General features: G+C 39.0%; 1 protein-coding gene across 1 annotated transcript; it reads left to right on the forward strand.

Moving 5' to 3' along the window:
- Nucleotides 1-2,583: 2,583 nt before the first annotated feature.
- Nucleotides 2,584-16,323, forward strand: LOC129238138 (uncharacterized). Its single transcript, XM_054873174.1, has 2 exons — nucleotides 2,584-3,044; nucleotides 16,316-16,323. Exons 1-2 carry the CDS (start codon nucleotides 2,630-2,632, stop codon nucleotides 16,321-16,323), a joined length of 423 nt encoding a protein of 140 aa, XP_054729149.1. The 5' UTR covers nucleotides 2,584-2,629.
- The last annotated feature ends 538 nt before the right edge of the window (nucleotides 16,324-16,861 follow it).

Genomic DNA, 16,861 nt, shown 5'->3' on the forward strand with positions numbered 1-16,861 from the left:
TTGACTACCTGGTGAATAATACAAACAAATCTGATGGTTTTCCAACACGGGCACAGGCAACATACAATTGACCATGTGAGAAACATGTGTTTTCTAGATTAATACCACAAACACCTAATTATTGCCCCTGGGACTCATTTATGGTTATAGCAAAAGCAAGCCGCACTGGAAACTGTAGTCGTTTAAATTCAAATGGTACATCAGTCGGAATCATTGGGATGCGTGATATCAAAACGTCTTTTCCTTTATACTTTCCTTTCAGTATAGTTGCTTCTATCACATTGTTCAATAATTTTTTTATCGCTAACATTGTGCCGTTGCAAAGACGCGGTTGGTTGATATTTCTCAACATTATAACTTTCAATCCAACCTGTAATTCAAGATTGTGAGGTGGCAATCCTGGTAAATCCAGTGAGTTTAAAAATTCAGGTGGATAGCTGACGACATAATCTTGGTTTGTAGACGAATCCACTGATTTATATATCCTCAATTCGCCTGTAATTTGTCATTTACATCTATGTTTTTTGCAGCCAATATAGCCCGTTCCCTCAACCAATGATGGTTTCTGTAATTTTGAGCAACATCTCGCCTTTTGAATAAGTTTATCTTTTGATCGAGTTAACTGACAAAAACTTTGAGAAAAGTTAATGCAACCAGTCCAGGTGTCTATAGGAAACTCGTCATTACCAATGTCAATGAGTTGTTTAGAGAATATGTCTCCATATTGGTCATTTTGCAACTCGACATGCATATTCTTGTCTAAGCGTAATACCATGACATGCTTCCACAAATTGAAGGACTTTAAACCTGCATTGAGTTCATCAACTGGCATTGATCGTGGAATCACTGGCAATGTTTGACGAAAATCTCCTGCTAATAAAATCATTGCACCACCAAATGGGTTGCGATTGCTCCGTAGATCTTGTAAAATATGTTTATCTTCTTTTCTTCTTAAATAAAAGGTGGTTAAATTTCAAGAGCCGATGTTTAATGGAAACCACACCTAAACGTCAAATTTTTTCCTGCATTTCATTTAAAATTTTTCAGTTTCAGACTAATTCAATTTGAACCATGGAAAGATACACAATCGAGCAACGCGTTAAAGTTATTCAGCTTATTATGAAAACGGGCTTTCATATCAATATGCATATCGCGCACTTCGTGAAGAGAATCATCTTCAGTCATAAGCCACTTTTTCACCTCAGTGGATTCGTCAATAAGCAGAATTGCCGCATTTGAGCGAATGATAATCCGAGAGTGATTGCCGAAAAACCAATGCACCCACAAAGAGTGACTCCGCCGGCGGCATCATTGAGGCCGGTCAGGCAGTTACTGTGAATAGTGTACGCTATCGTGAGATGATAACGAACTTTTTATTGGAAGATATGGGTGTGGACGATATGCGATTTCAACAGGATGGTGCCACTTGTCACACAGCTAACGAAACAATGGCTCTTTTGCGCGAGAAATTTGATGGCCGAATAAACTCACGTCGCGGCGATGTCAATTGGCCGCCAAGATCATGTGATTTGACACCGTTGGACTTCTTTCTTTGAGGTTATTTGAAAGAAAAGGTGTACGTCAATAAGCCAGCAACAATTCAAGAGTTAAAGGATGAGATAATTCGTCACAGTAACGGCATAGAACCTCAATTATGCCTCAGCGTTATCGAATATTTGGACCATCGGATGGAGGTGCGCCGCCGAGGCCGCGGCGGTTACTTGGCCAATATTTTGTTTCATACGTAACTAAGTCATACCAATATTATCACAATAAAGAGAAATGATAATAATTTCCTAAACAAATTCTATTTTATATTATTCAAAACCAACACCGGCCCTTAAAACTTAACCTCCCGTTATATTATCTACAATAATTTGTTGTGAAACTCTCTTCCTATATATGTATGAAATAAAAGGTATTTTTTCTTATGAACAAATATATTATTTTTTGTTTTTATAAAAACAATTTATATATGTGTGTACTCTTGAGTGTTGGAGTAGCAACCCTCCCGATGTCAGACAACACGCTTACCAAAGAGTAAAATCTTGTAAATCGGCTCTGCACAAGTGCTTTAGCATAATCGAAAAAGGGTTGGAAGTAAGGGAGTACACTCTTGGTGTATTTGTGGACATTGAAGGAGCTTTTGACAGTGTTGCCTTTGACTCTATGTGCTCGTCGATCAGAAGACGTGTAGTAGAAGAAATCAATCTCAGATGGTATCTGAGAGACTGCTTATCACAGATGAAGGAAACGATGAAGGAGTCACGGTTGAGGTTAAAATGGGCTGCCCACAAGGCGGTGAACTCTCTCTCCTACTTGTGTGCTTTGTTGTGGAGTCTCTTCTTAACAATCTCAGGACCGTTACTAGAAGCTATATGCAATAAAATGTAGACAGCTCTAAACAAGATTGAGCAATGATGTGAATTGCATGGTATTTCAGTGAATCCTGTAAAAAGTACTTTTCACTAGAAAACGCAACATCGAGAGCCACTTACTACACATTGAAAGGAGTAACACTGCTACTGTCTTCTGAGGTCAAATAAAAGGTGTTTTTTTTAGAGGTCAGGTTTTCAAGTTGGCACTACTTTTTTCGTAGATGGTCTTTTTGACAGCTGTCACTTGATTTATGCTCAGTTTGGTTTGCCATTTCATAATGAATAGACTTACACCTGAACAACGTTTGCAAATCGTGCAAATTTATTACGAAAATAATGGTTCGGTTCGCGCGACGCATCGCGCGCTGCGTCCAATATTCGGTCGACATAATCGTCCATCAGAGTCACTAATTCGAATAACCATGGATCGGTTTCGCACCACGTTTACTCTAGTGGATAATACGCATCCTCAGAGACGTCGTACAGTTTGCACCGAAGACGCTATTGCTGCTGTGGAGCAGAGTATCGAAGAAGACCCGAATGAGTCCATCCGCCATCGCGCGCAGCAATTGGAGATGTGCCCATCCACCTTATGGAAGATTTTGCGGAAGGATCTTGGTTTGCGGGCTTACAAAATCCAACTCGTGCAAGAATTGAAGCCGAACGACCATCAAGCGCGTCGCACGTTCGGTGAATGGGCCCAAAACGAGATGGCCACCGATTCCGATTTTCACAAGAAAATTTTGTTCAGCGATGAAGCTCACTTTTGGTTGAATGGGTATGTCAATAAGCAAAATTGTCGCATTTGGAGTGAACATAATCCACAAGCCATTGCTGAGATGCCGTTACATCCTCAAAAAGTCACTGTTTGGTGTGCTCTATGGGCAGAGGGAATCATTGGTCCATATTTCTTTAAAAATGAAGCCGGCCATAATGTTACAGTCAATGGAGAGCGCTATAGAGCCATGATTAATGACTTTTTCGTGCCTGAATTGGACGATGTTGATGTGGACGACCTTTGGTTCCAACAAGACGGCGCTACATGCCATACAGCCAACGCAACAATCGATTTATTGAAGGAAACTTTTGGTGAGCGCGTTATCTCGCGCCGTGGACCTGTGGCGTGGCCTCCAAGATCGTGCGATATAACACCGCTGGACTATTTCTTGTGGGGCTATGTGAAGTCGCTTGTCTACGCAGATAAGCCCGAGACGATTGACGTCTTGGAAGAGAATATTCGGCGCGTTATTGCTGACATACGGCCCCAATTGCTGCAAAAAGCGGTCGAAAATTGGGCCTCTCGGCTGGAATTTATTCGAGCCAGCCGCGGCGGCCACTTGCCCGAAATCATTTTTAAAACATAATGGCAAACCCTTATCTTTAAAATAAAGCTAAATTATTGGCCATAACATTAAATTATATACGTTTTATTTCATCTTGAAAACCTAACCTCTAAAAGAAACACCCTTTACTTAAGGATAATCCTAGCTCGTCAGCTGACCTGAAAAACCCACGTCGGGACGAAGGTCTGTCGAACACTAAAAGTCTTTTCGCAGTGTAAGAGAACCTTTCGCTAGACATAGGGTCTAAGACCGGCGATAGTACATTGGTTGTACATCATCCTGACTAGATGCATTATCTGGTGGAAGGCTATTATGGTTAATGGTTAAAACCCCTACCCAGACTACAGAGAAGTGCGTGTGTGGGTATCACAGGTGCCCTGGTGCCCTGGTGCCCTTAACGCCATCCTTAACTTGCAACCTCTTGATCTTCAAATTCAGTCTCAACCTAAACGGAGTCTGGGGAAATGAAGTAAGCACTGGCCACTGTCAGATATACCACGAGTTGTCGAAGCGGTGCACACTGTTCTCGCTCCATGCGGACAATCGGGTGCCTGTCGTTAGCTTCGGTAGGAAGTCTAATGCTTTGATCCCAGATAGAGATCAATGGTTAGGCCCAGAGAATCTATTAATGGGATTTGAACACACTTTCTAAACCAACGAATCCAAAAGCAGTGATAGTATCGGATCTGGATGGTATAATATTTAAACGAAGACACTACGCTACAGGACAGATGGCTATGGTATTCCGAACGGAAGTCTATGCCATCTTGAATGCATCATACTGGCGAATTGAGAAAAAGTGGCGGGATAGTAGTATTGGAATTTCAGTAACCATCAAGCTGCACTAGGATTCTAATTTAGATTGTAAATTTTGACTCTTCCCACTCAAAAGGTCGCTGACACCTGCCCTAGGGTATTGACGTACAAAATTTACCAGTTATTTGTATGGAAAAGAGAACGAAGTTGAGTCAGTTGTGCTTTTAAACTCATTAGAATTGCAACAGTTTGAATTCTATGGATTTCCCTGCAATGATGTCATATACCAATATTTCGCATATTTATTGCGTTGAATTCACCGATGTACCATACACACTTACATGCCATGTCATACTTTCATTTCCACTTCATGTTATACTAATTTATTGTATAATGACATAATTCTGCCTTCTCCACATTCAATTCGTCTAGCTTTTAAAGCTCAACTAAGCTACGTGCATTTGTATTATTGCGCAGCCGCAACCGCATTTCAATTTGCTATTCACATCACATTGCCAACAATGATGAATTTTCGGTTGAAGGTAATTGAAATTACTAATCACAGCCGTTGCCACAGCCACAGCCACAGCTCAGTTAGTAGTGACAAGCATTCGCCAATAAAAGTGCTTGTATGTAGGCCTTTGTGTGAGTATTTCTACATATTAAAATTTCTAAGTTCTCTTGCATATGCACGAGTGTGTGTGTGTGTGTGTGTGTATGTGATATGTAATTTGCCAATGAAGAGACCATTTATTAGTTGACACTTTAGCATTGATATGCTTATGATAATATTTTATTGTGGCAATTATGCCATTATTGTTGTTGTTATGCACTTTACGATTTAAATCGAAATGTGGCAAACACTCAACTGCACTGCTATGCATTTCATTACTTGCTCACCTTTAGCCTAATTGTTTCAATTACACTTTGAGATACTTGACAAAGTTCAATAACTCAAAAGAGGTTGCAACAACAAAGATTGTTGCACTTCAAATACTTGAAGGTTAACCACCGGCCAAAAGTTTGATTTTCTCAACCTGCTTTACGCACGTTTGTAATTTCTTATGGTTCTTAAGCCCTGATCAAGATTGATTAACCATAATTTACATCGATGGATGTATGTAATTTGTAGAAGGATAACACGAAGATGATGTCTCGCATAGGAATGGCCAGTGCGGCGATACCCATAGCAGTAAATCGAGGAAGGAAATGTAAGTATCTGGTAATATGGGATGCCAAGTATTTTCTGATATCCATGACCATAGATCCCAATATTAACTCTACTACAGGATTTTCCATTTCTTTTTTTTTTTTGGTGAAAAAGCAAATTCTGAGGGGAATCGTGCGGAGTATTTTCACATGCCGGACATATGTTTGGTATGTCGGGGTCAATTCTGGATAAGTAGGAAGCTGGAGCTCTTCAGCTGCAAAAGGTGGTGGTTGGTCTCCAATTACGGCATTCACAGGGCGGGAGCTTAAGAAGATGGTGACGGTCTGATCCAGTAGATTTCTGTCAGTTTTGTTCCGGATCTCTTCGATATAGTTTAAAAGGTGTCTCCCGACGCGCCTAGGAGGCGGCTCTGGCTCAAGCAGATGTCTGCAAGGGAGATTCGGCAGAGGAATTATGCGCACTCATTTTACACGTATTCAGAGACTTCTCCGAAGCAGCATGAGCGAGGACCGTGTTCATTTTTCTTTTTCATATGTCACCGACACAATCTCAGTGTTTTATAAGCATAGCCCAAGTGACACCAACCCATCAGTTGATTCTGTCAAATTCGCTAAGAGCCGAATAACGGTCTGTTAAAGAGCACATCTCTAAAAATCTTTTCATAATGGATTGTGGAGTGTCGACTATTTGTGAGGGCTGCGTGAATATCTTTTGGTCTGATCCAGAAGTAGTGCCCGATGGTATAATTTTTCACTGATATTCGACAACGCAATGCTTTACTAGCTTGCATACCAACTTTAAGGTTGATGTCTCTGTTATTATATGGCTTGTAAGCTATTAAAGTTGTTGTTTACTGAAAGTAGAAAAATCAGAGAAATATGTGGTAGTAGAAAGAAAGCAATTGAAAGACCTTACGCCTCTTCTTCATCGTTTATTTAGGATTTAATCTTTTTTACAAAATTCATTACAAAAAATTCAAGAAAGGAGTTTCTAAATGCTCCTCTTTGCTATTCATCAGATCCACCCGTGAGTGATTATCCTTAGTTCCCTAACCTTAAAATAATGGCGGAGGTTTGTAAATGAGTATCTTCAAGAGCTTATCTCATAGCACTATAAAGGTATATTAATTCAAGCACCTTTATGAAAAATGTATTAGTCTAGGCATTATATTGAAAAATAAAGTGAAAAAAAAATATCGCAAGAAAAAATTGTTTTTTTTATCCGTTCAAAAACTTTTAGTACTAAATGAATTTTTTTTCGAATGCCTTTTGCATGTACGGCCACTCTTGATGGATATTGCAGTGAAAAATCCAATAAAAAAATTTCCAAAAAATTTTTTCTTTATCACATCAGAAACTGTTCACCTCGCCCTCGTATAAATGATAATTGCAAAGATGATAGATTTACCAGATTTGAACATGGTGAAAAGATTTTTAGAGGTGTACTACCTAGCAAACCGTTATTCGGCTCTGAGCGAATTTGACAGATATGCCCACGGCATTCGTTTTGTGTTTCGCTAAGCTTAAGCTAAATTTTGCGAAACACAAAACGAATGACGTCGGCATATCGCTAAGCTTAAGCTAAATTTTGCGAAACACAAAACGAATGACACAAAATCCAAAGTTCTCCTCAAAAATGTTTCTTCACCATACCTAAGACCAAACCTGGTGTCTATCATAAATGAGATTTGGGCATTAACTATGGTGAAGAATAAAATTGAGCTACCAACTTCGGATGCTACGTCACAGGGTATTCGGCAGCTGAATTCTGCGCGCTCACACACTCGTCTAGTTAGTCGTTGTTCAGACAGCAACCAATCAACATCGGCGAGAACTGAGTTCATGGCTTTTCGTATATCACCAACACAATTTCAATTTGCTTGCAAACACATTCCCTGTTACGTCAGCCTATCAGCTGATTCTGTCAAATTCAGTGAGAGCCGGTTAACGGTCTAACAACGCCTGTAAAAATATTTTCATTATTTGCAAAAGCACACGCCCATCTTGGTCCCGTGTTAATGATGAGTGATATTTTACGAATACCTTCCACATGCACGCTTATTCTGATGAATTATTTCGGTCGCTTCCTTTGGTGGAATTTGTCCGATATTTAGCTATAGTTGGAGCTCTATTTCGATAATTTAAGGACGAATGTTGTACCCAAAGATTTAATTGTTCCTCGTTTTGTTGATAAAAACTCTATTTTTGGGGGGTCTTCTGAGAAAATAGATGCAAAGGCATTAAAACGGCTGATACTTGTGGCCAAATTGTAGTAGGTAAAATAACATGAAATGATTATTCAAGGAATTCTTCTTTGCAATAAATTGTCTGTTTCTTTGGCTTTGTGGGGTCTTGCACCAACTTTTTGAAATCACAAATCGTCAACATCCATAGCATGCAAGCATGAGAGAAAATATATCAGAGTAACTATGAGAAAATATTTTTTGGAGTTATTGTCAAGCTCAGATCATTAACCGACGCCCAGCGAATTTGAAAGAATCAGCTGATTGGCTGACGTAACAAGGGTGATAACAATGGTTTGTTTAAGAAAAAAACTGAGATTGTGTGAGTCATATACGAAAAAATCAAGGATGTCTCTACCGTTGCCACTTGAACAATCAAGGCCAATAGTAGGTAAATATAAGTTAAAATAAATTCTCACAGAATTGTAGAAACCAAAAAATTGGAAGCATAAGTAGTTGTAATCATCCCCTACGAAAAAATATCACGATTTCATAGCTTAGCTGAGGAGTATTTAAATTATGCGAACTCAATCGTCCCTTTTATCATATCGAAAACGAAAGTGAGGGATCCACCATCTAGTGATTCCAGGTTAATGGGCAAGCACCGAGCTTTATGGAATAGAGTAGGATCAGTGAAATATAGAGAATGTAAAGCATAACGGACATTGACTTTCTGTACTCGTTGAAGTTCACTAATATGATATAAATACTATGGTGTCCAAAAGAAACGAGCGAAATATTCTTCGAACGCCTAAGAGAAGTATGATATGTAACGCGTGGGCTAAAAAGTCCCACCCATCAAGGAAAACACTTTTTTTCTGTTAAAAATTTGCTTTATTCATCAGCGAAATTTCCATCAAGAATAACGCAATCATTCCAGCGCCGCTCTAAGATTTCAATATCACTTTTGCACAACGATTTATCTTTTACCTCAAAATACTTGTAAGCCTCAGTTTCATTTCTTACCGGCGAGCATTTTTTAAAGGTCTGCGAACAGCAATTGCTCGGAGTTAAATATGGCGAATATGGTGGATGAGGGAGCAATTGGGGGTTCAACTCATGCCATTGCTCAGAATCCTCAAGATGTTCTTGTTTTTGGTCAACAGTGAGCAAATGCAGCACCCTCTTTGAACAGAATTTCTTCTTCTTTCATAGCGTTACAACGCGGGGTGCATCAAAGCTTCCTTCAAAATGCTCCTCCAAAGCGGTCTATCTTGAGATGTTACTTCGTAGTTATGTATTTCCAGCTTCTTAAGATTGTGTTCCACTGCTTCTATCCAACGGTTCCTCGGTTTGCCTTTGGCCTTCACGCCCATTAGCTTTCCTGTCAAGGCTTTCTTCACGGTACAGTCAACAGGCATACGGATCACACGACCTAGCCATCTTATGCGCTGCGCTTTAACAAAACGCACATCTGTCTCGTTCGTAGTTAGATCGATTAGTTCAGAGTTCTATCGGATTCCATAGGTACCATCATCCATTCTTATTGGGCCAAAGATCTTTCTTAAAATTTTTCTTTCCATGCGAGCAACCGGAGCACAATCATCAACCTTAAGAGTCCATACCTCACAACCATATGTTAAGATTGGTCGAATAAGGGTCATAGTGAACATAGTGAACTTTGTAGCTTTAGACAAAAGTCGGGACTTGAACAAGTTAAGGTGGGCGTAATACGCTTTGTTGGCGGCGTTGATGCGATCCCCGACGGCGGAAGTTGAATCACCGCTACATGCGAACATAACTCCTAGGTACTTAAAATGCTGCACTGCTTCAAAAGTATAGGCTCCCACATGGAAATTTGGCATCTGTGCAGGCCACCTCGATTTCAACAGATATTTGGTTTTGCCCTCGTTTACAAAAAGGCCAATATCGTTCGCAATTTTGTTAATTTTTAAGAAAATTTCTTTTAAGTCATTCCTATTTCTTGAGAGAATAGCGATGTCATCTGCATAAGCACATATTTGGGTTGTTTTAGTTATCAAGGTTGGTACCTTTGTTGACTTCCCTTACGACAAAGTGTAGCATCAAATTGAATATGACTGTTGATAAGGCATCACCTTATTTTGCACATGTTTCAATAGGGAACGACTCTGTGAGCTTCCCTTGAATGATCACTTTTGCTTGTGTATTTGTGAGCGTTGCGCTAACGAGCCTTATTAGTTTGGCAGGTATTCCAAGAATAATACAACAATATGTGCTGGATCCTATCTCTTTTAACACTGTCAAAGGCTTGTTTGAAGTCAATGAACAGGCAGTGAACATCTAGCCCGTATTCATAGTGTTTTTCAAACATTTGGCTAAGAACGAAACATTGGTCGATTGTGGACTTGCCTCTACGAAATCTGCATTGGTAGTCTTCAATTATTCTTTCAGCATATTCGTTGATTCGTTCATAGAGAACATTTGTAAAGAGCTTGTAGGCCGTGTTAAGCAGTGAGATACCACGATAATTATCGCATACTCTCCTATCACCTTTTTTGTGTACTGGGAAGATTATGCATCCTAGCCAATCAGCTGATATGGATTCTTTTTTCCATACGTCTATTATTAAATGGTGGATGCACTTATGTAACTCCTCACCACCTTCTTTCAGGAGTTCAGCCGCTATAGAGTCTTCACCGCTTGCCTTTCCATTTCGGAGCTTTTTAGGAGCCACGATAATTTCGTCAAATTCCGGTGGAGGGATGATGTTTCAGCTGTAGCTATAGGCCCCCAAGGTGAATGCTCTTCTTGATGCTTATTATTTCGAAGATTGTCAAAATGTTGTCGCCATCGTCTTGAACAGAATTTACTCATAGTCAAATGTTCATGCAATATAAAGCCAACACTTTTTCCAATATCTTTGCGATGTCAGCTAACTCGCGTAACTTTGCTCTATGATCATTCAAAATTATTTTGAGGATGTTTTCTGGTATTACCGCCGCATTTAGACGTCCACTGCGTTGTGTATCATCTCTCTAACGTATCTCTACGACTACATTTGAAGTCAGCAAACCATCATTTTATTGTCGTTTCTTATGAAGCGAAGTCCCCATAATAAAGGGTGGTTAAGTTTCCAGGGCCGGTGTTGATTTTTAATCAAATACAATTTTTTTAAGAAATTATTATCATTTCTCTTTATTATGATAATACTGGTATAGCTCAATTGGACAACATGGAACAAAATATTGGCCAAATGGCTGCCGCATTCTCGGCGGCACACCTCCATCCGATGGTCCAAATTTTCAATGAGGCTGAGGCATAATTGAGGTTCTATGCCGTTAATGTGCCGAATTATCTCATCCTTTAGCTCTTAAATTGTTGATGGCTTATCGACGTACAGCTTTTCTTTCGAATAACCCCAAAGAAAGAAGTCCAATGGTATCGTTGGCGTTAAGGTGTGGTTCACATTCAACATCGGCCCTTGAAATTTAACCACCTTTTACTTTTCAAGTCATGGCTTAGCTCGAATGGCATTTTTTTCCCATTAAGAAATTGAAACACGAAATTCCTTTTAATCAATTGTTTTGAAAGTAACAAAAATTGCGTCACTCTCAGCACAATAACTCACGAACTAAATTACGTTAAAAAAACAACGAATAATAATAAATAATAAAATAAGTGGGCAAAATCCCCAATAGCGTGGCAGCGGAAGTTATTCTCACAATCGTATGGACAAACCTCGTAGTAGATCATCATTGATCCGGCGGTATCGATTAGTTGGACACTGTTCGCTAAGCGTTTTGATTCTATTTATACTCTAAAGCACGAAGCACAAACCGCAAATGAAGGTGGTTGCAATGAGTAAAAAACCACCATAAAACACAGAAATTTTTTGGAATAAAAAATTGCTTGAGCCAAATGCTCAAAGCGAGTATTAAAATCTTCAAATTGAAAGAAAAAAGTCGACAAAATTTTTTTTTTTTATTCAGAATAAAATCAATTTATTAAATTCATGTTTTATTCAGAGGACTGCCAAATTTGTTCGTGTTGCTCTGCCTTCTGCTCAAGTTCTAGTTTCTCTTTCACGCACACGGCTCCCGCTCTGCTAAACTTGTTTTCGCTTTTTATCGACCAATCAGAGCTGCAAATTGAGCAATAGTGGGATTTACGCTCACTGTGTGTGCTGCCGGACTATTCGCAGAACCCACTATTTCTCTAATCATCGAACGGTTTTTAAGGCAAATAGCGTTTCAGGTTTCATCTCAATAGTTTTCTCGAAACGAAGTCTCCCGCAGAGGCTCCTTTGTACTCCAATTAGTCAACTACTTGATCTCATTTTTACAAATTATTCCTTTGTTAAGACCAATTTATTATGATATTGAGTTTTTTTTGTAGAACAAACGAACTTCTCGTTCACTGATGCTTCATGAAATTGCATTTGTATGGTAATTATTTCTTTCAACAATAAACAAAAATGAGAAGATAGCGCATTTCCAATTATTTTTGCTCATTCCTTGGCCATGCAATTTGTCATTGTTTGGAAATTTTTTTGTGATAAAAAACTAGAAGCCACAATGGCAAGCACCTCCTGAAAAAACCTGCACCACCAGAGCACGATTAGAAACTAAAACAACAAAAAATGGTCGAGCACGATGCGCCACCGCAGGACATTTATTAGACAATGGGAACCGCAAAATGCCACAACAAAATGCTCACAAAAGTGCCAAAAACCGTTGATAGAAAAAAATGCTTGCAACAAAAGAAGTGAAAAGAAAAAACGACAGGCCAAACTTAAAAACAAAAAAAAAAAAATGAAACAGCAAAAAATGCTGCAAAATGCTAAACTTAGTGAAAAGTTTCGAAAAACAAACTAAGGCCAGAGACTTTGCTGCGCTGCTTGGTTGCTAGGTTGGATGTGCAATGCGGCAGATACAAAAACGAAGCTATTGTTGTATTTGTATACACCTATTTGTATGCGCATATGTGTGCAGCGATGTACGGCACTCGCATGAGCGCACGTAACAATCGGAAATCGTTTTGGCTCGCTAACTTTTGTTTATAAATTTTAGGTTTCCGATACGTTTTTGGTTTTTCCTTTTTTTACAAAATTCAAATTCTTGCACTGGAAGCGCTGAAGTGAATATGAAATGGAATTTTTACAAGTCAAAGCTAAGCACACATATGCATACTGGTATGCGCTCGTATGCAGATATTTATGGTGCATAGTAATGCGATATAGGCCCCCATATGCCACGGAAGTTGGCCATTTTACAGCGGCATTTTGAAGAATGCCGAGTAGGCGTGGAAGATTGCGCTTTTCCTGCCCGCCAGTTGAGCCTCTTGTTGTCGCCGATACAGTAATTCTTTCCATTTCTGTCGGCTGTTTTTGTTTGTTTTTGTTGTCACACGTGTGCAAATGCCAACGCTGGCGGCATGCGCGTCCAAAGTAATGTTTGCCGCAACATAATATACATGCAATTTCGCTGGAGTGCGCCTGTTTTTGTGGCACGTGAGTGTCGTAAATTGTTTAGAAATGAAGTTGAAAAGAAAGCGAAAAAAGACGAAAAAGAATTCATATCCGCCAACCAGAATGAAATCAATTGTGGAAACGACAATGCTCGCGCTCATGCGACAGTAAAAATGGTAATAGTGAGAAATTTTTGCATTGAACTTAAAATATACGATGCATATGAAATGGCTTAGGGCGGTTAGGACAATGTGGAAATTAAGAAAAAAGTAAACAAAAAAAAAATGTTTGCTTAACAAACCCACTAATATCTTAGTAATGGAATACATAAAGGATTAGGAAAGAACGGAATTTTAACTAACTGCAACTTAGCTTCATATTTTCGGCGAGTATTTTGGAATAGTCTTCTCAACATCGCGTGTAAGCTTCTAGCGAGCGAATTGTGTCAAAGGCTGAAGTCCACCATCAACCAAGTTATTGGACCTTATCAGTGTGGCCTTAGAGCTGGAAAATCCAAAATCGACCAAATATTCACAATACGCCAATACAATGAAAGGAGAATCGACACACACCAAAATTTTGTCTATTTTAAAGCTTCATTCGACAGCACGAAAAGGAGTTGCCTATATTCCGCGATGCCTAAATTTTTTGTCTCCCAAGCCGAATACGGCTATGCAAGTTGACACTGGTCAATACCAGCAGCACTAGTTCTGCCTTTTCCAAACTGGATAAAGAAGCACAGCGAATGGGTCTGGTGGTGAACGAGGACAAAACGAAGTATCTCCCGTCATCACACATACAGTCGGTGCACTCGGTTATCGGCACCCACGTCACTGTTAACAGTTACGATTTCGAGGTTGTAAGAGACTTCGTTTATCTATGTAAGAACCAGCATTACATATATATATATGATGTTGTTCCACTAATGGAGGGACCTACAGTTTCAAGCCGACCCCGAACGGCACATATTTTTGTGCTTTTCACCGCTATTAGAAAAATGTTTCTCTTAATTTTGGTGTTTCACCGAGATTCGAACCTACGTTCTCTCTGTGAATTCCGAATGGTAGTGCCGCACCAACCCAATCGGCTATGGCGGAACGAGCATTAACACCGATAAAAATGTCAGCCTTTAAGTCCAATGGAGAATCTGTCTTGCCAACTAGCGCTACTTTGAGCTAAGTCGGCAATTGAGTAGTAAAGTGCTCTCTCGACGAACAAACCCAACACTCCACCCCCCACTCTCATCATGCCCATCCTAACGTATGGGGCATAAGCTTGGACGATGACAACACCCGAAGAGTCGTTCCACAGAAAGAATCTGTGGAAGAGTTTTGGACCTTTACACGTTGGTGACGACGAGTATCGAAGGCGGTGGAGCAATACGCTGTGTAAGCTTTACGACGACATATACATAGCGCTGCGAATAAAAATCCAGCAAGCTTGTTAGCTGGGTTATGTCATCCGAATGGATACAAACACTCCGGCTGTGAAAGTATTCAATGCTGTACCAGCTGGTGGACACCGAGGAAGAGGAATTCCTCAACTGCATTAGAAAGATCAGGTGGAGAAGAACTTGGCTTCACTTGGTGTGTCCAACTGGCGCCGGTTAGCACGAGAAAGAAACGACTGGCGCGATTTGTTAAACTCGGTCCAAATCGCTTAATCAAGAAGAAGGGAACTCACACTTAATCACATAATTAAGGCGCTTTACCTCTTCGCAATATTCGAATATTTGGCTTGCTGAAGCACCAAATTTAAGAAATCTTTACGAATTTCAAACAATTGGCATCAAAATTTTAAATTTTTAATAAGAATCTTTAAAAAATGTCTACGTATGAAGTTTTATTACCCATTATATTTTAATATACAGTGGGTCCTATAGGCAAATGATAATTGAAGACATGATTTCCCATTCGAAACCAATATTTTTGTTGTTTTTTTTTCCTATTTTTCAGATAAGCCATGGAAGTCTACAACTTAACACAGAAATGATAAGATATGCAGTTATCGTCATTGCATGTGCAAATCACACCGATTTAAAAATCTCTAATATTCTTAAGGGGTTACTTGGGTTTCGTCGGGTAAAAAAGGCCTATTTTCAATATTTTTTTTCTATGTGAAAAATTACTTATTTAATTCAAACATTTTGCTGTCTTATAGATACATATTTAAAGAATAATTTCTGAAATTTTCAAAAAAAAAAAAATCAAAACTCCTCCATTGTGACGTCATTTCCGGTGACCCCTCGAAAAAAAGGTGTGTCCGCGTTGTCAGCATCAAAACTGATCAGAAAATAAGTGTTTGAGTTAAGACCATAAACTCGTGCTTGAATGAAGGAAAGAAACAAAAGTAAAAATTGGAATTTCGGCAGACATTTTTCCAAAACAATGAAAATTTCGGTCAAATTTGCTTGACATTTTGTTTTTTTAAATAGGTGTAATTGAAAAAAAAAAAACAAAATCCTTCGTCCAAGCACGAGTAAATTGTATCTCGAACACCTGTGTAAAATTTCATCAAGATCGGTTAAGTAGTTTTCGAGAACATTTGACAACCGACTTTGAAAACACGGTTCCGAGAAAAACGCGTTTAAAGGTTTGAGTAACAATAAAAGTGGTTTGGAGCGCACACATTCCAAACGCTGTATCTCCGAAACTATTATTCGGATCGACTTGAAAATGTAGGATAATATTCTTGAGATGTTGTAGAAATTAATAAGCTAAAAACAAAAATCGATTTTTTGAACCCACGAAACCCATGTAGCCCCTTAAACACGCCCGTTCATTCGTTCATTGGGGCCGCCGTGAATTGGATTCATACGATAACGACATTCATACAGATCAGGAACCTTTTGTCTTTTTCACTTCAGACACCTGTGCGTGGAATCCGTGTTTTTGGAAGTCCAGTTTTTGAAGGCTGAGAACTTTATGAACGAACCTCCTCTGTCCAAAAAAAAAATTTTTTAATTTTTTTATAATAGATCGAAAAATAAAATACTCAAAACAAAAATAAAAATCTTTTTTCGTTTCCCTTTTACAGGCTTTTAAAGAAACACCCATTTAAAATGAGGCGAGGAGCCTAAGGAAAGGTAAGAAAATTTTTCTGAACTACATTTATACGTAAATAGATACATACTCGTTTAAGCCTATTCGCCCAGTTTTATATACAGCTCAATCAAATGGAGAGGGTTTTTATTATAAGTAAAAGACGCATGAACATTTTGCACTACATTTGAAAATAGTAAATCTTGCCAAAAAACTTGATTCAAATAACTTCCACGGCTCGCTTTAAAGTAGCCCATTCTTTCATCGCAATTCTTCAGCACTTTTTCTTGAGTTTCGACCTCCATTTTATATGTTTTAAGTCTTGTATAACTTCTGGCTTGTTCGCTTGTAAAACGTTCCACAAAAAATGTACTAATTGAGTAAAATCGCTGTTTCTAAGCGGCCAACTGATGTCTGCCAATCGATTTTCGCAGATATCCGAATGGCTTTAAAATTTCCCGACTTTATTCGAAGCAATTCATTTTGTAAGATGGCTAACTATAAACTACATTGCCGATGCCCCACATATGTTTTATTAGCT

The sequence above is a fragment of the Anastrepha obliqua genome, chromosome 2 (assembly GCF_027943255.1).
Source record: "Anastrepha obliqua isolate idAnaObli1 chromosome 2, idAnaObli1_1.0, whole genome shotgun sequence".
Taxonomy (NCBI): Eukaryota; Metazoa; Arthropoda; class Insecta; order Diptera; family Tephritidae; genus Anastrepha; species Anastrepha obliqua.